This window comes from Phyllobates terribilis, unplaced genomic scaffold (genome assembly GCF_046119375.1).
Source record: "Phyllobates terribilis strain yellow unplaced genomic scaffold, ASM4611937v1 Scaffold_3__8_contigs__length_932513732, whole genome shotgun sequence".
In the NCBI taxonomy this organism is placed as follows: Eukaryota; Metazoa; Chordata; class Amphibia; order Anura; family Dendrobatidae; genus Phyllobates; species Phyllobates terribilis.
Window position 1 is genome coordinate 520,708,592 of NW_027362763.1, and position 19,849 is coordinate 520,728,440.

At 44.9% G+C, this 19,849-nt stretch overlaps 1 protein-coding gene across 3 annotated transcripts in view; it reads right to left on the bottom strand.

Annotated features, from left to right (window-relative positions):
* The window catches only part of MED23 (mediator complex subunit 23), a 111,691-nt gene that overhangs the window by 24,510 nt on the left and 67,332 nt on the right, over positions 1-19,849 (bottom strand). For all 3 annotated transcript variants that reach the window (XM_073671255.1, XM_073671253.1, XM_073671254.1), the window contains 8 exons: positions 18,722-18,902; positions 18,426-18,596; positions 17,390-17,606; positions 10,447-10,683; positions 6,867-7,032; positions 4,436-4,508; positions 1,369-1,583; positions 1,129-1,249 (listed from right to left, as the gene is read on the bottom strand). In XM_073671255.1, the coding sequence (XP_073527356.1) occupies positions 1,129-1,249; positions 1,369-1,583; positions 4,436-4,508; positions 6,867-7,032; positions 10,447-10,683; positions 17,390-17,606; positions 18,426-18,596; positions 18,722-18,902 (1,381 nt within the window). The remainder of the gene's footprint in view (positions 1-1,128; positions 1,250-1,368; positions 1,584-4,435; positions 4,509-6,866; positions 7,033-10,446; positions 10,684-17,389; positions 17,607-18,425; positions 18,597-18,721; positions 18,903-19,849) is intronic.

Below are 19,849 nucleotides of genomic sequence, written 5' to 3' on the forward strand. Positions count from 1 at the left end.
GTTAATAAGATGCGCATTTGTAGTGTGAAGGAGGGAAAAAAAAAGAGGATTTAGATGAAAAAAAAAAAGGATTTTTCCTGGCCCCCGAGACCTGGAGCTAAGTCCAGCAATTTCAGAAACAGGAGCACACAGGACTGTAATGCAGCGTTTGTTCGTATAACCACTGCGTCTCCTATACAGCCTGCCTGCCTGATATCTGGGATGGATATTAGTCCTGAGAAGGACTGTTTGATCTGGCAGCCTTTACAGACCCTACACTAACTATTTCGCAGGATATATATCTCTCCCTAAATCAGCAGTGATGTCCCTACACTGTCTGATCCGGAGCGACTGTGTCCAAGATGGCGGCGCCCCGTTTTAAATACTCGAGGTGACGCTGTGCGGCCAGCAAATCACTGTAATGCCCACAAAGAACATGGCTGCGGCATTACAGTGACTGGCTGGCAATCCCTGCATATTCATTGGCTCTGTAAAGAGCGCCAAACATGCAGGGCGGAGACACGAGCTCCCGCCCGAGTAACCCGGAAATGCTTGGTGCTCGCCGAACATCCTGAGTAGCGTGATGCTCTGGCGAGTACCAAGCAGTGTCGAGCATGTTCGCGCAACACTACTAATCATACATGCCATTTCACTAGACTTTTGACCTGCTTCTTCACTGTGGGCTGCACTCCGTTAGGTCTCCGGTTTCATTATAATAAGCGGATTTCTCAGTTTAGGTGTCTTGTCTGGCCGCTGAGCTCTTCACTGACTTGATTTAAAAACCAGCTCACAGTAAAACAGATACACTAGCTCCTTTAATTTACAAAAAAAAATATATATATACCTCACACAAATATGCGTCTGATAGAGTCCCTGCCATGAAATCAGTATATTTACTTATGCTTTCTCCCATTGTCAGAAGCCATGTATGCACGATTATCAGCTGCCACATTTCTACATGGCTGGACACAGTTACACAGTATATAGCCAGGGTGCCCTTATAAAGATGATCTCAGAACAGGAATATTTAAAAAACAAAAACATCCAATTGTGGAACTACTTAATATTCCAAAATCTAGTAGTTAAAAAGTACTTTTGCTCGTAGGACAACACTTGAATTACAGAGTGCTCATGCATATAAACCATTACCTCTATCATGCACCTAGTCCTCTCTTGTTGAAAGCGCTGCAGAAACGGTCCTACCAAGTGGTACACATACAGTAACTGGTACTCTGTTTTGACTATTGGTATGAGACCTTCAGAGAGGAACCTACAAAAAAAACAAAAAAAAAAGTATTGGAATTAAGATCATTCCTACATACAGAAAAGCCATCTGTAACAGGCATTACCAATAATACAATGCTCAAAAAAAGGAAATCAAGTTCATACTTGGGGATGAGCGATAGCTGCCCAATGCTTGAATGGTGCCACACAGCATGTGCCAGCGCCAGCGTGTAACTGCAGCTCATCTCTGAGTACGCCTTGTGACATGCTGTAAAGTCAAAAAGTTGGAATGGGTAATCAACCCAATCAGTCTCCGTTGTCAGGCAAGGACTGTTGAGTATGCTGATAATTCTATCATGGAGAACAATCCAGTAAGGCTCCTAAAATACAATTAAAAAATGAATTAGAGACTAAAACATACTAAAGGAATGCAAAAGAATCCTAATACAAATACAACATTATGCTCTGTCTGATGTACAGAATAGGTGATAAATGTCTAGTTACTGGGATCCCAGCAATCACAAGAATGAGATCAACTAGGTGATCCAATGTCTAGGGCACCGACAGACGTGTGCAACGCTCGGCTGTTTGCTGGTACGGTCAATGTTAAAATGAGCTCAGGGTGCATAAACATGGAATAGAGAAGGAATGCGGAGCTTGAGATCCCATTCTAATGATCAGTGAAGGTCTAAGTGGTGGGGCAACCATAGGTCAGACTGTTCATAATCGTTTTAGTTGAACGAGGATTTCTGGAAAAAGACCAAAAAGATATTTAAAAGGGTTGTCTGTTAGGAGACAACACCCTTTATAGAGTAATAATTACTTAATATTTTAAAGGGACTGCAGACTTGTGTAGTGCATTCACTTGGAAAATTCACTTGTATGTAGTGAAGCTGCACACGCTAGACGGCTTCTGTCCAGGAGTATGCATATCGTAAGGCTGACCTCCGATCCAAGGGCAGAGAACAGAGAGTGCGCTGCGAGGATTCACAAGTCTGCAGTCACAGAGTGACTACAGCTTTTTCATTTTAGACCGGACCACCTTTAAAAGGGAACCCAACAGCTGATCCACAGGCAGCCTCTATCAGGTGCGGGCTGTATGATTTCAGCCATCTATGAGAGAAACATACTCTAAAAGCTACAGGGGCCAAGCCGCAAGGAAGACTTGTCATAAAAGCAGGTCTATGGCGGCTTCTCCCAGCCTGCTCCACTTGAGTGGCAGGACTCTCCCTACATGCATATATAGGGAGACACCTGTGAGTGACTGGCCGCAGGCAAGGAGGAGCTGACCAGTCACCAGCGCAGCTCAGTCCACGGTGGCTTTTAAAATGTGTTTTTCTCAGAAACGTCGCAGCATTTCAGAGTCAAAGCTTACACGGCTGAATTCATACAGCCAGTGCAGTCAGTCGTGCAGCATGTATGCATAGTCAGGTTCACTAAGGATTAAGATGACAGTTGCAGCTCATCAATGTCTATGGAGAGGGGAGAAACTACTACAAGTGCACTTGAAATGATAGAAATGTTTAAAACATAAAACATCTTTAAAAATGGACTGAAAGTATCCAAAACATTTTGATCAGGCTTTGTCAATATACATTGATAAGCCATAACATTGAAACCACCTGCCTAATATTGTGTCGGTCTCCTTGGAGTTACCAAAACAGCTTGGATCCAGGATCCACTTAGGCATAAATTCCAGAAGATCACAAGAAAACGTCCTGCGCTGTGTGTCATCAATACAGAACCAGAAGATGTTTGAAGTCCTTGGATGGGGCTTCCATGAATCTGAACTATTTTTCTAGCACATTCAATTCTTAATTGCATTCTGATCTGGGGAATTTGGAGGTCAAATCATGAACTCCTTATGTTTCTTAAAGGGGTTGTTCGATATACAAAAAGAAAAATTTTGAAAAGGAGTGTACATGCTTAAAAAATAAAGAAAAAAAATTGTGCCTTATTAGCACTTGAGCAGATACTGTGCAGGTTACTCCAGAAGTCTGGGCCTACTCTAAATCGGAATTAAGAGGGACACTGCAACCCATCATCAGATGAATTCAAGTCACCTGGCCACTGCAGAGGTCCTCTGACTTCTGAATGGAGCAGGCACCACTTTCCTTCTTCCCAAGTGCCTCTTTCTTGTTACCATCTCTTCCCTGGGTAAGCAATGTGCACACTACCAGTCCACATCATGTAAAGGTAAATGCGATCCAGACCAACTTATTCAATTTCTCTGTGTGCCAGTTCTAATTCATGCTTGCAGGTGTTTACAGCAGTTGACTTGGATCAGCAAAGGACTCTGCCCGGGTTGCAGCAAGCTGCGATGCATGATGGGCTCTGTCATCGTTCCAGCATAGCCAGCAGTAAATATCAAGCAATTTGTGCTACAGTTGCTGTTCTTTGGGATCGGACCAGGCAGACAGACAGATCTTCATTTTCCACGTGCCTCATTGCACCTTGTTTCATTGGTTATACTTCCCTGGACCACCTTTGGTAGGTACTTATTATTGCATATCAGGAAAACTAGCCTCGTCATTTCGAGCTCCTCTGACTCCATAGTCTGTCACAAAGATTCCATTTCTTTCTGTTTTCAACACAAACTTAATAACTGACAGCACTAGCAGCCTACTATACCCCACCTATTAAGAGGTACTATTGTCACAAAATCAATGTTAACTTCCCTTGTCAGTGATACCAATGTTATGGCGGAATCGGTGTACATGGATAATAAGGAATATTCCTATACATTTGGATGAGGGCAGGCAGTCTTAAACATGTCTGAGAAATTGCTGAATTCAAACAAAATGTCATTAGCAATTTAGGACACAATGTTTGTGGTAAACTAAACAACTATCGAAAGTTGCTGGAAACAGGGTTACACGTTTTTAGTAGCTTTAGTTAAAAAAAAAAAATATGAACAAATATAGACCTTTATCTGAAAATAACTTAAAGTATATTGGGAAAAATATTTCAGCACAAAAAGGCAGATTATTTGTTCTTTCTGTATATTAGTCATTAGCAGGAGGCTTTGCTGGCATGCAATCTGGACCACAGGGCCAATGCAATTACCATACATGCTAAATAACTGGCCATGCCAGAAAACAGTATAAGACGGCTGAGCGATATCTGCTCTATTTAAATAAACGCCTAGCCATATGTAAACCATATAAACATACATCGACGGAATACACAAAGCTAAAAAGAAATCTAGATCAGGGAAACAGGTTTTACTTACTGGTAAAGCTGTAATAATGAGCCCAATAGCGTTCATCCAAGCCGTGATATTCTCCCTAGGAACGAGGGGCTGGCTGTAAAACGGGAAGATACAAATCATGGAGTAGAAAATGTTTCACAAAAAAATTACCAACAATTTTCCCTTCTGCAGGCTCTCTATCAGTTTTCCCAGAGTCTAAGTGCTATATCCTCCATACACGGCACACATGAAGAGTAGATCCTGCTCCACCATATCTATTAGGTCTTCTATGCTTCTCTATACGATCACATGCATATAAAAATTTGATATTTAGATGCGGAGGCAAGATCTATACAATAAAACCATGGAAAACTAATTAAAAGTGGTTTAAAAATCTGCCGGGACTCAAACTGTTGAACTCTGAACTCTTATGGCAATACCTCCATTTCCTCTTAAATTGAAAAAAAAAAAAAAAAAAAAAAATCCATATTAGTGGGAGAATATATTAGTCAAACAGTGTATATGTTTAGAAATCATGGGGCCCCATAGTACAAGTCCAATTGGGAACACCACTTCTCTGACAGTCACAAAAGAGGTTGGTCAGAAACATCTCTACCACCTAGCCAGCTGTCTCTGCTGTGGCTAGCCTCAAAGAATGCCGAGGTCCAGGAGTCAGGAGGAAATTTACACAACTGATGCCAAGCAGGAGGCAGTGCAGCTCGGTCACCCCCCATCAAACTCAATGGCCACACATACAGTTATATGAAAAAGTTTGGGCACCCCTATTAATCTTAAGCTTATTGTTTTATAAAAATTGGTGTTTTTGAAACAGCTATTTCAGTTTGATATATGTAATAACTGTTGGACACAGTAATGTTTCTGCCTTGAAATGAGGTTTATTGTACTAACAGAAAATGTGCAATCTGCATTCAAACAAAATTTGACAGGTGCATAAGTATGGGCACCTCACCAGAAAAGTGACATTAATATTTAGTAGATCCTCCTTTTGCAAAAATAACAGCCTCTAGTCGCTTCCTGTAACTTTTAATGAGATCCTGGATGAAGGTATTTTTGACCATTTCTCTTTACAAAACAATTCCAGTTCAGTTAAGTTTGATGGTCATCGAGCATGGACAGCCCTCTTCAAATGATCCCACAGATGTTCAATGATATTCAGGTCTGGGGACTGGGATGGCCATTCCAGAACATTGTAATTGTTCCTCTGCATGAATGCCTGAGTAGATTTGGAGCGGTGTTTTGGATCATTGTCTTGCTGAAAGATCCATACCCTGCGGAACTTCAACTTTATCACTGATTCTTGAACATTATTGTCAAGAATCTGCTGATACTGAGTGGAATCCATGCGTCCCTCAGCTTTAAACAAGATTCCCGGTGCCGGCATTGGCCACACAGCCCCAAAGCATGATGGAACCTCCACCAAATTTTACTGTGGGTAGCAAGTGTTTTTCTTGGAATGCGGTGTTTTTTTGCAGCCATGCATAACGCCTTTTTGTATGACCAAACAACTCGATCTTGGTTTCATCAGTCCACAGGACCTTCTTCCAAAAAGAAATTGGCTTCTCCAAATGAGCTTTTGCATACCTCAGCCGACTCTGTTTGTGGCGTGCTTGCAGAAACGTCTTCTTTCGCATCACTCTCCCATACAGCTTCTCTTTGTGCAAAGTGCGTTGTATAGTTGACCGATGCACAGTGACACCATCTGCAGCAAGTTGATGCTGCAGCTCTCTGGAGGTGGTCTGAGGATTGTCCTTGACTGATCTCACCATTCTTCTTCTCTGCCTTTCTGATGTTTTTCTTGGCCTGCCACTTCTGGCCTTAGTAAGGAAATGGAAGAACACAGGGACAGTTCTTGTTATGTTCCTCACAGTGGAAACTGACAGGTTAAATCTCTGAGACAGCTTTTTGTATCCTTCCCCTGAACAACTATGTTGAATAATCTTTGTTTTCAGATCATTTGACAGTTGTTTTGAGGAGCCCATGATGCCACTCTTCAGAGGAGATTCAAACAGGAGAACAACTTGCAAGTGGCCACTTTAAGTAGCTTTTCTCATGATTGCATACACCTGGCTATGAAGTTCAAAGCTCACTGAGGTTACAAAACCAAAAAAAGTGCTTTAGTAAGTCAGTAAAAAGTAGGTAGGAGTATTTAAAACAAGAAAATGATAAGGGTGCCCATACTTCTGCACCTGTCAAATTTTGTTTGAATGCAGATTGCACATTTTCTGTTAGTACAATAAACCTCATTTCAAGGCCGAAACATTACTGCGTCCAACAGTTATTACATATATCAAACTGAAATAGCTGTTGCAAAAACACCAATTTTTATAAAACATTAAGCTTAAGATTAATAGGGGTGCCCAAACTTTTTCATATAACTGTAGCAGCTGCTTCCATTAGATCTACACCAATGGTTATATATAGCAGTAATATCAGTAAGCAAGGTCTAAAATACCTCTTTAAAACAACATTTAGAAGAGCGTTCCCAACTTCCTTCCCTGGAACGGCCAAGGCCATCAGCTCAACACAAGTCACATGAAGCGCATGGGCAGCTGGGTTGGGGAACTCATTGAATCTCCAGTCGCAATTTGGAAAAGGTCCAGGAGATTTTCCAGCCATCGGTAATGGACGAGAGTTAAGGAAAAGCTAATCTGTGAACAATAAGTGCTCTACTAAGGAATTATTTTCTAAGAGGGAATGTCTTCTTTTTTTCACTTAAGAAAATGAGATAATGATATTCTTTTACGCAATCTGTTTTTATTCTCAGATTGTAGATGTTTTTCTCTACATGATTAAGGAGCAGCCAACTTTCCAGAGCTGCTGTTTAAATTGAATTTTTTTTATTTTTCATATCACCATGTACATCAAAATCATGCAGTTTTAACACTGTGCACTAATATTAGACTCTTGCTTCTTGTTCTTAACATGGACATTAGCAGCATTAGACTGACAGACCATGTTTGTTCGTAGACATGTGTTATCAGAGCATGCTCTAGTCTGTGATGGGAGGAGAAAAGGAGCTATAACATCACCTATTGTGAAGGGTAGATCATGGGTTGCTTTTCATTGTAATCCTGCCAGAGCCTGATGAAAAGTTATATGCACAGAACAGAAACTGCTAAAAAGCAATCCCTACAGAACAGGAAGTGTTAGCCTTTTGGACTTTGTGGTCAGTATGGAATCAGCAAGATTTCGGTTTTGCTTAACGTGACAAGAAAAATTTAAAAATCAGATTTTTAATAAATACTTTTAGGCTATGTGCCCATGATGCAGAAATGCTCCGGATTTCTCCTGAGCGTTTCTGTATCTCCCTGGCAGAAATATAGCATGCGGATTTTATATGCGTTTTCTTCTGCCAGGTTGAAGCGTTTGTAAAGCGTTTTTAACATTTGATTTTGCATGCGGGTTGTCAAGCACTTTCCAAGCAATTTTAGCATCACTTAGAAAGTGCTTGACAACTTGGTCACACTATATAAATCCATGCAACTGGCATGAATTTATATAGTGTGACCAAGTTAAGATGCTGCAAATGCAGCATCAATAGTAAAAAAAAATAATAAAACATTATACTTACCTTCCGATGGCCCCCGGTCTCCTGTACGGTGCGTGTCCGGTGTCTTCGGCAGATCGCGGTGGTGTAAAAGGACCTTCCATGACGTCATTTAGTCATGTGGCAGGTCACGCGACCGCCGCCGTCAGCGGTCGCATAACCTGTCACATGACTAAATGACGTAATGGAAGGTCCTTTTACACCACCTCGAGCAGCCGAAGACACCGGAGGAGGAGACCGGGGGCCATCAGAAGGTGAGTATATGTTTATTTATTTTTTTTTTTTAATTTTGACTCTTTTTTTAAACTACAGGTACTATGGTACCCGGGTCCGGAGGAGAGTCTCCTCTTCTCCACATCCAGGTACCATCCGCGCATTGAACCGAATAATATCCACATGTGCACGTGTGCTCATGCGGATGTTATGCGATTCAATGCAAGTCAATGACGGCTCAAACCTCAAACGCCGCAATTCCGCAAAATTAATGGTAGTGCTGCGGATTTTTACACAATGATAATCCGCAGCGGAAATTTACGCAGCATGTGCACAGCACATGCGGATTATCATTGGGGAACATTGCAGACCTTCTACCAAGCGTTTAAGCCGTGGAATAGCTGCTGCGGAAATGCTTAAAAAAAACCATCGTGGCAACACAGCCTTATACATAAAAACAAAGCATTTGTAGTACCAAAAAAATGAAAATAAGATTAGTTCGAGAATAACACCTACTTGCGCCCCAACATTTAAAAAGGTATTATCCAGGACTATATTATTATTATTTTTTTTTTATTAATACAAGCAGAAAAAACAGTGTCAGCTCAGAGCAGTCATTGATCTTTCCTGACAGGGATTCCGCTGCTCCACATCAACAGAGCAGCTCTTACTCTTCCTGGCTGCTCTGTTGAAGGAGCGTGACTGCCAACATCATGCTGATTGACAGCCGACTCCCTGCAGTTAGGAAGCAGGGAGCTGGCTGTCAATAAGCATGATGTTGGCAGTTACACCCGGCAACAGAGCAGAGAAGTAAAGAAGTTGCTCTGTCAAGGTCACATCAGCAGAAGCTACAGAATCACCAGCAAGCGCGGTCATACACATTGTGGCTTTTATTTTAAGTAAAATTTTACTATTAAAACAGTTAATATACTCCAGGCTAAAGTCATATTTAGCAATGTGTATTTAAAACCAGATGGAACATGAATCTGTGCAGCAGAAAGAAGCCCTGTCTGTTTACACATATGAGGCTGTGTGCCCACGATGCAGAAATGCTCCGGATTTTTCCTGAGCGTTTCTGCATCTCCCTGGCAGAAAAAAAAGCATGTGGATTGTACATGCGTTTTTCCTGCCAGGGACGTGCGGATGTGAAGCGTTCTTCATATGAATTTCCGCATGCAGGTTGACAAGTTCTTTCCAAGCGATTTTAGCATCACTTGGAAAGTGCTTGACAACTTGGTCACACTATATAAATCCATGCAACCGGCATGGATTTATATACTGTGACCGAAAGAATGGTAAAAAATAAATCTATACTTGCCTTCCGATGGCCCCAGCAGTCTTGCCTCACTCAGTCCTGGCTGCCGTCAGATCGCGGTACACTGAAGGACCAGCCGATGTCAGCGTCGCGTGACCCGTCACATGACTATGAGGTCCTTCAGTCCATCGCGATCTGCCGGCATGAGAGGACGAGCGCACCGGGGGCCATCAGAAGGTAAGTATAACATTTTTTATTTTATTTATTTATTTTTTTTTACAGTTTTCTATGGTACCCAGGTCCGGAGGAGAGTCTCCACTCCCCCAGACCTGGGTACCATCCGCACATTGAACGCATGTACTCCGCATGTGCTTATCCAGTGAAGCGGAATACATGCGTTGTAATGCAAGTCAATGGCGGCGAAAACGCAGCGCTTCCGCAAAATAATTGGTAGTGCTGCGTTTTTTTCCCGCAATGATAATCCGCAGCGGAAATTTCCACAACATGTGCACAGCACATGCGGATCATCATTGGGGAACATGGTAGGCCTTCTACCATGTGTTTAAGCGTTTATGCCGCTGCGGAAACGCTTAAAAAACGCATCGTGGGCACACAGCCCGACAGCCTAAACAAACACTGTAAAGAAAAGAAATCAGTCCAAAAATTAAAAACAGAAGGACAATCAAAATGAATGCTGAAGCTATAAGTAGTGGGGAGTAAGGGTACCTTTTCATACAGGCAAATACAAGGAATGGCTTTTACATCAAGTCATTCATTTATGAAAGGGCAAATATTCATCATTCGATCGATTAACATACTTACACTTGTCAATGGCTCTGAAATGTTCACTTGGCATATTATCACCTGTAGAAAGGCCCTTAAGAAAGCCGAATCATACATTGTAGTAATTTTATGAAAAGCAGTTCATACGGAACTTAGTACAATATGGATAGAATACCTAAATAGAAGTGTACACACTTCATGAAATACTAAAAACATACGTAACCAAAAGGATATTGTCAACCAATCGGCCAATCAGCTTGCAGTAGTATGTGTCATCAGGGATCCAAGGATTGTCTTCCCTGGCATTCATACCACACTTTAGGTATGTTTCACTCAGGCACCATCCGGGGGGCCGGTTGTCCTTTAGGGAGCCAATGATTGAGTGCACCAGCTTGCGTTTCAGATTAGTACGATCACGTAGATGCATCTCATAGTAGTGGAGGGTGTTGTATAAGTAGGTGACAGGTCGATCTAAGGTGGAACGATAATATTGGTCAACATATTTCCCATTTATACGCTAAATGTATATTTTACTTCATTTTCACTGTCTTATTTTTTAGAAATAATCTAAATTTTTTTGAAAAAAAGAGGGATTTTTGGTACTCACATTAAAATCTCTCTCTTTCTTGGAGCCTTCATTGGGGGACACAGGACCATGGGTGTATGCTGTTGTCGCTAGGAAGTTGACACTAGGCAAAAAAAGAAAATCGCTCCTCCTCCGCAGTATACACCCGCCTACAGGCACCAAGCTCACCAGTTAGTGGCTAAAGCAGTAGGAGGAACATAAAATAATTAACTATGCAATGCCCAACGAGGCACAACCGTGAAAACTAAATTAGATGCCCAATAGGGCCAACTGGACATATGCCCAAAATCAGGGAGGGTGCTGTGTCCCCCAATGAAGGCTCCAAGAAAGATTTTACAATGAGTACCAAAAATCCCTCTTTCTTTATCGCTTCATTGGGGGACACAGAACCGTGGGACGTCCAAAAGCAGTCCCTAGGGTGGGAGAACAAAAGATAGCCACAGATTAGGTCTGACTGCTGGCAACCGCCACCTGCAGAACCTTCAGTCCAAGACTGGCATCAGCTGAGGAATAAGTGTGGACTTTGTAAAACCTTGAAAAGGTGTGGAGTGAAGACCAGGTTGCGGCCTTACAGATCTGAGAAGCTGAAGCCTGATGGCGAACAGCCCAAGAGGTCCCCACCGCCCGGGTGGAGGGAGCCCTTACCCCCGGAGGGGAAGGTTTGTCCGAGACGCGATATGCCTCCAAAATGGTTGAACGTATCCAACGGGCAATGGTTGACTTGGAAGCAGGAAGGCCCCTGCGACGCCCCTCAGGGATGACAAACAGGGCGTCCGAACGCCGGAGGGAGGCCGTTCTAGAAAGGTACACACGTAAGGCTCTGACCAGATCCAGTTTGTGCAGGGATTTCTCCCGAGGGTGCACTGGGGTCAGACAGAAGGAAGGCAAAACAATGTCCTCATTGACGTGGAAAAAGGAGACTACTTTTGGCAAAAAGGAAGGTACTGGCCTGAGCACTACCATGTCTTGATGGAAGACCAGACAGGGTGACCGACATGAGAGGGCTGCGAGCTCTGCAACCCTCCTAATAGAGGTAACGGCCACCAGAAAAGCCACCTTCCAGGAGAGAGGCTGAGATGTCCTGAATGGGTTCAAACGGGGGCTGTTGGAGGACGCTCAGGACCATATTAAGGTCCCATGGATCCACCGGGGGGCGATAAGGCAGCGCCCCAGGTGAGCCACCCCTTGTAGAAACGTCTTGACCTGAGGACGGGAAGCCAAGTTACGTTGGAATAGAATGGACAAGGCCGAAACTTGGCCTTTGAGAGAGTCCCGCTTCCAGACCAGACTGAAGAAAGGCCAAAATGACCGGTAACAAAAAGGACATGGGAGCTAGCTGATCCTTCTCGCAGTGACGAAAAAAGGCTCTCCAGGTTCTGTGGTATATGCGCGAGGTTGCGGGTTTTCTGGCACTAATTAGGGTCTGGATGACATTGTCTGCAAAACCCGCCTTCCTCAAGACTGCGGCCTCAATGGCCATGCCTTTAAATTCAGAGAAAGAGAACTCTGATGAAGAATAGGCCCCTGAGAGAGGAGGTTTACTAGATTGGCATACCAGACTCGTCTGGGCCAATCCGGGGCTACTAGAATTTCCAGTACTCCTTCTGTCTTTATCTTTTTGACGACTCGAGGGATCAATGGTAGAGGGGGAAAAAAGATATGGCAGCTGAACTGAGACCATGATATGACTAGAGCGTCTTGAGCGATCCAAGGGGATCGCGGGACCGGGCTACAAAGGATGGAACCTTGTGGTTTAACCGAGACGCCATGAGGTCGACGTCCGACGTGCCCCATCGTAAGCAAATCTGATGGAACACCTCGGGCTGGAGAGACCATTCTCCTGAGGCAAGGCCCTGTCGACTGAGGAAGTTGGCCGCCCAATTTTCGACCCCTGGGATGTAGACTGCTGAGATTGCCGGAACTGTGTTCTCGGCCCAAACTAGCACTCGTGCCACCTCTTTCAAGACGGACTTGCTGCACGTTCCTCCCTGATGGTTTATGTACGCCACGGCCGTGGCTTTGTCCGATTGTACGCGGACAGGGAACCCTGCAAGAATGTCCTGCCAGTGAAGCAACGCCAGGTAAATTGCCCTCATCTCCAAGATGTTGATCGGTAGGGAGACTTCGTGGGGACTCCACCGTCCCTGCACGGTGTGGTGAAGGAAGACTGCCCCCCAACCGATGAGGATGGCATCAGTCGTGACCACCAGCCAGCGAAGCGGCAGGAATGACCTCCCGGGTCTGAAGGAAGAGGGGCGAGTCCACCATGTTAATGACCTTCTCACATGAAGAGGTAATCTGATGCGTCGATCTAGAGACGACAGGTTCTGGTCCCATGCCGACAGAAGGGCCAGTTGAAGAGGCCGGGTATGGAACTGGGCAAAAGGCACTGCTTCCACAGCTGTCACCATTTTTCCCAAGACACTCATGCATAGGCTTAGAGAGTGTGGTCGGAAAGGTGGTGGATTCCCCGACGGAGAGAGATTATCTTTTCCCTCGGGAGAAGGACCCAGGCATGGGTCATGTCGAACTGCATCCCAGAAAGGTTACGCGTTGAGATGGGACCAGGGAGGATTTGTCTGCGTTGATCAGCCAGCCTAACCGAGAGAGCGTGTTCAAGGTGATCCGGAGACTGTGGAGACAGTCCCTGAACGTGGGACCCTTGATCAATAGGTCGTCGAGGTAGGGGATAATTACAATCCCCCTGGCTCGTAGAATGGCCATGACCGTCGCCATTACCTTCGTGAAAACCCTCGGGGTGGAGGCAAGCCCGAAGGGGAGAGAAGTGAACTGATAGTGTGCGTTCTGGAAGGCAAATCGAAGGAACTTCTGATGTGGTGCGCAGATTGGGATGTGAAGATACGCATCCTGAATATCCACTGAACATAGATATTCCTCGGCTTCCATCGAGGCGATTACCGACCTGAGGAACTCCATTCTGAAGTGCCGTACGCGTACCTGTCGGTTTAGTTGCTTGAGGTCCAGGATAGGACGTAGTGAGCCGTCCTTTTTTGGAACAACGAAAAGATTGAAGTAAGAACCGGAAAACCTTTCCTGAAGGGGGACTGGAACTATGACTCCTAAGAGCAGAAGGGAGGCGGTGGCCTGAAGGAAACCAGGAAGCGGGACCTGTGAAATCATGTTCCTGGCATGGCGTTGAATTCAATCTTGTAGCCGGAGGTCACAATCTCCTTGACCCAGGCGTCTTCTATTGCCGAGACCCAAGAGTCTCGGAACAGAAGTAGACGGCCGCCCACCCTGGGAGAAGTCCCAGGTTGGAGTGACACGTGATGCTGAGGAAAATCTGTTGGATCGTGATCGGGATCCAGAGGGCTTAGAAGAGCGACCCTCTGGGCGCCAGTTGGGAGTGGGCCTAAAGGTAGGCTTACGTCTCTCTCGCTGTGCTGGAGTACGGTCCTGTTGAGAGGAGGGGCCCGGTTGAGCGAAATGACGAAAGGACCGGAACTGAAGGGAACGTCTCCTAGAAAAGGGGCGTTTAGGTATCGGCTGGGGAAGGGAGGTGCTCTTACCCCCAGTGGCATCAGAAATGATCTGGTCTAACTTAGACCCAAAGAGCCTGGAGCCTTGAAAAGGGAGATTTGTTAGTGATCTTTTGGAGGCCGGGTCAGCGTTCCAAGACTTCAGCCAAAGAATTCTACGTATAGCAATGATATTGCTAGAGACGCGGGCTGAACAGGCAGCGGCGTCAAGGGACGCCGTGAGCAGATATTTTCCTGCGTGGGCGATCTGATAAGCTAGGTCAGCCAGATCGTCCGGGGAAGCCCCCGTTAGGATGCCCTGCCTAAGCTGTTTGGCCCATGCGGAGACTGCCTTTGATACCCAAGTTGAGGCGAAGGAAGGACACAGGGAGGTGCCAGCAGCCTCAAAGGCTGACTTAGCCAAGGCCTCAACCTGTCTATCCGTAGTGTCCTTGAGGGAGGAACCGCCTGGAAGAGACAGCACAGTCTTGGCCGAGAGACGAGAGACAGGAGGATCCACAGATGGAGACTCCGTCCATTTACTGACAAGATCGTGATTAAACGGGTATAGCATGTCTAACTGTTTCTTTCCAGTGAAGAGCTTTTCTGGATGCTCCCAGTGTTTCTGAAAGACACAGTCAAATTCTGAATGATTAGAAAAAGTGCGAGCCGGGCGCTTAATTCTCTTGAAGGAAAAGGAGTAGTCCTGAGAAGGGCTCTTGTCCTCTTTAACATGCAGGGTCTGATTGACGGCCAATATAAGGCTGTCAACCATGTCCTGGATTTTAGAATATTGGTCCGTGTCGGATCCAGATTCAGAATCTGACGAAGAGTCAGATCCAAGGGCGACCTCTGGGGAAGAGGTGTGAGATGCAGGGAGCATTTTGGAGTCTGGAGAGCTGGAAGATGAACTTGTGTGAGTCAGTTTCTGAGAAAGTGCTCTCAGTCTGCCCTTGGGAGGAGGGGGTAAGGGGGCCTGCGAATCATCCGTGGGAACGTTCGGAGCACTGGTGGCCGTGGATAGTATAGGCAAGCGTTCTAGGACCTGAACCAGAGTTTGAGATACCTTGGTGAGGTCAGAGACAGACTGGGACATAGCAACAGCCCACTCCGGAGGAGGGAGAGTTACTTCTTCCTTGGCGGCCGGGGGATCCAGCATGGTGGGAGGCTTGCAGGTCGAGCAGAAAGCCGTTGTCAGACCCACGGGCCACTTAGTACTGCAAAGAGCACAGGCGTAGTATGTGACTGTCAGTGGGACAGACCGAAAACTCCCTGGGTTTGGGCATATGTGCCTAACCAGGAATACTGCAGAGGAGGGAGCCTGTGGGCAGGAAAGATGTGTGCCGGTGCCAGGGCAGAGCCTACCCAGTCTAGGAATATCCACAATCCAGTATCACCCGTCGGAAACTCCGGAGCTGAGCTGAAGGGAGCCGCGGTGCTGAAGCTGGCAAGCAGAGCCAGGAACAGAGAACAGCGTTAAGGGGCAGGGCAGGAGCAGAGCGTGCTGTCCTGAGTGACTTGGGAGAGCCGAGGCTCTGATAGGTGGAAAGAATGGGGGAGGGCTTAGGAAACCAGCCGCTGATAGGTCCCCCGGGAGAAATGTGGGAGTGCCGGACGCATCACAATGCTCCTTGGCACTGATTGGCCCACGATGCAGGGGACGACATGAAGACGTGAGGAGAGGGGGCGTGGCCAGGGAAGCGCTGGTGTAAGTAAGCGGTTGTTGTCCATATCTAGTGTTCTGGGCCTGGGGGGGGGCAGCAGCGGTAAGGCAGCAGGAGTGGGGGGGATTGTACCTTGGTTTGAGTTCCTGATACCTCTTCTTCCTCTCCCCCTCTGAGGATGGTCCCAGTAGGCCCCCCGTGGATAGGGGGATTCTGACTCTTCCGCCTTCCTGCACTGACCGGTGCTGGACAGTGCAGGAGACCGTGTCGACCCCAGAATCTGGGGGAAGGTCACCACAGTGACCACCGTCTCCCTCCCAGGCCGCTCTGAGGAGGGGGCTGGGGTGGGGAATAGGCAAGGACTGGCCACAGGGAATCACCCTGAGACCCCCTGGTGGTGACAGGGGATAGGTCCTGCCCAGCGGGTCTGAGAGTGGGCGATGTGGGGAATGCCACACTGCTCTCTCGGTCGCTTGAGAATGGAGATAACAGGGGACGCAGTGTTCCCTGTTAACCGTGAAGAGCTGTATCTGAAAAATAAAGAACAAGGATTAATAAAACACAACAGGGTTGGATGAGTAGGATCCAGGTCTACCTCCTACAGACACTAAGCTTAAACTGGTGAGTTTGGTGCCTGTAGGCGGGTGTATACTGCGGAGGAGGAGCTTTTTCTTTTTTTTGCCTAGTGTCAACCTCCTAGCGACAACAGCATACACCCATGGTCCTGTGTCCCCCAATGAAGCGATAAAGAAAGTAAAGAAATAACAAAACTTAGTTTGGTATTCGACTTTCTACGGTCTGTATGCCAAATATAGATGGCTTGGTAGGGTTGATTCTTTTAACAGATTCCCTTTAAAGAGGTATTCTCAAGTCTAGTTATCCCCCCTAAATCAGGATATATAACTTCCCAAATCGCTGGGGGTCCAACTACTCGGACCCCCACCAATCCACAGAACAAGATGAAGCAGTGGTCGATCATGTGCACTGCTGCTGTATTTATTCTTATAGAAGTGCCGAAGTCCAGCCGAGTGCAACACTTCACCATCTCAAATAGTCCAATAAAAGAATAAAGTGGCAGTGAGCTTGATCAATCAGTTCAATTGATGTGCAAAGAGTCCCAGCTCTCAAGATCGGTGGGGGTCCCAGTAGTATGACCCCCAGTGATCAGGAAGTTATCCCCTATTCTGATAGTGAATTACTTCCAAACTTGAGAATACCTTTTATGTTGTAGTGCATAAGGTCAGGCTAGGTCTACGTAGCGTCACATAGTGCACTAATTTTTCAGTTAGAAATAGTGGACACCCAGATGGGAACTAAACAGACCACAATATAAATCAGCGCCCATCATGGGACAGATTTGTTTCCTTTCCAAAAAACAGAAAAATGGAACTTGAAACACTTGCGTGTAGCTAGGCTTGTATGGTAATGAATAAAATACTAACACTAACCATGGAACTTGTACAGGCCTCCAAGATGATCAAGCAGTGTTTCCAGGGACTTTGAAACTGGAAGCAGCTCTAGAAACCTGTGAATGACAATGTCAAACACTGGCAAGAAACGAAGGCACACATTTCCAAAGTAGATTGGAAGGTATTGTGGCTGGATCTGGACAGGTGGATTGACTTGTTCTGCTAGGCCTTCAAAATAAAGCTTTTCTGGGTATTTCTAGGAGACAAAAAAAATGAATTTGAAAAATTAGTAATCTACCCATTAAGAAAATGTGATAAATACGTATACATACACACACTTTGCCGTTTTTTTTTTTTTGGGGGGGGGGGGGAAGGGGGGTCCGCAATTAGAACTTCTATGATTTCTATGTACACCCCTCCCCACGAGGAAATACCTAAATACCCAATGCTCTGGTCATGTGATTTTACTCTTAATTTCAATTAATTAAAATGTACTTTGTTTGTGGGACAACCCTTTTAAGTTTGTTTCCATATGAAGAGGTTCATTGTTAGATTTGAGGATACGGAAAAACTTCCTCAATTGTAGACATTTGTTTAACATCCAGGTTGGCCCGTGACTTTGTCCAAGTTTTTAATTTTGGCCCTCTGTATATTTGGAGTTTGACATCCCTGATCTAAGCCCTTACAACGCCTGCCTATCTCTGTTGTATTTTTATTCTCAGCTATATATCACACTGATAAAAAAAGCCTTTCTGGTAAATAATACCTATGCAATGTTTTCCATGTTCATGTGTTTACTGGGTTTTCAAACTAATCAAGGAACTAAAGTGACCATCTAACCTTCAATCTGCGCTCTACTTTAAATCATAAATAATTAGATCATTTTTTATCCCATAAAGAACACAGCTCTATTATGGCCCTGTAGAAGTTCCCTGTTAGTAGTAACTGGAAGAGCTTTTTCTCCGATGTAGAGTCTATGAAACTCACAAGAAATTTGAAGGATTGGTGAAAACTCCATTATGCATAGAGACAGATACACATTTGTGTATGATGTAAAGCTGTAACTTTCCCTTACCTTATGGTAAGTCATATGTTTGGTATGCCAATCATTCTGAAGCCAGTGCTCGGGGGAGTTCTCCTTAACAAAGTCACTCACACGGTTTCTGAAGTCATTTGGTTTAAGAAGCAGCAGCTGAATTATAAAGTAACACACCTGGGCTTCATTTCCTTCATGGCTGCGCATGGCCTGTGATGAAAAAAATAAAAAATATATATGTATACATATCTATAGCTCTTTGATTTCCCTGCCCTCATCAATATCCACTGCAACTCCGAGGAGACAAAGAAAGGTGAAGAATCAGAATACATTACCAAGCACAGTATCAGTCTGTCCAATGTTACAATGTTGTATTTCCACACCATGTCATTCAGCATCTCAATACACTTATTAAGCTGCTGACCGCCGGCTGAGGTGGAGAACTCATAAACAAGAAAATCTGCGAATGTGCGGACATGAGCAACGAGAGCTCTGGCACCAATTCTCTCCAGAACCCTGGGGAAAAGGAACAAAAAACACTTATTGAGGCACTGGGCATGCATAGACCTGCCCCTAACTCAAAGTATTCAACCACTGTGCTTTTCTTGTGTTCTTTACATGCAGTAGATGTCCTTTTCAACATCTTAAGAATAGCCCTCTCTCTCTCCATTACTATTATTCTCCCTGTGTACTCTGCCCAAGTATGCTGTGAATTAATGGTAAGCCATAAGATTCCAGAGTTAGGTGGTCAAATAGTACAGTTACCACAATTAGCAACACTGGAAAGTTCCAATATTGCTATGTTTTGGCTGTGTATATTTTTTTCCCCCGGAAAAAGCCCATCCCATGCTCTTTGTGACCGCAAGTGCTGTGTTAACGGAGTTCACTTCTGCAGAAAAAACACTCTTGTTAAAAGTAAAGGATGGAGATCCATGCTAAAACAGTACTAGACCGTGCTACTATGAGACTTGTTCATAAAAGGGTGGACATGCCACTGTTCATACAAATCCTTTAATAAATCCAGCATCCTCATTAAGTTTGAAAGTGATCACATTTCCATAGACTAAGTGATAAAGTGTACTGAGTGATCAGCAAGCTATTATCACAGATACATTTCATTGACTCCTCTTTACATTAGAACTAGGACCAGGGACTGCCTGCTGGCACTTTTTATCATCCATATTGTTATGGACTACTTTAGATCTGAATGTTTATCATATTCGGATGATCACATTAAATATGGTGAACTTAAACAAAAAGAATGTTTTCTATATATACTGGGTGTCTATCAGTTTAAATACGCAGGTTGTGTCTTAGAAACGCCCTATGAATTCGCTTTTTTTTTGTTCATCAATTTATCTTTGCTGTTTAGTGTATGTCTAACGAAGGCCATAGCCGTACACAGACCACTAGGAGTGCCGTGCTTCCCACATTGAGAACTAAATATATGTAGCCCAAGCAGA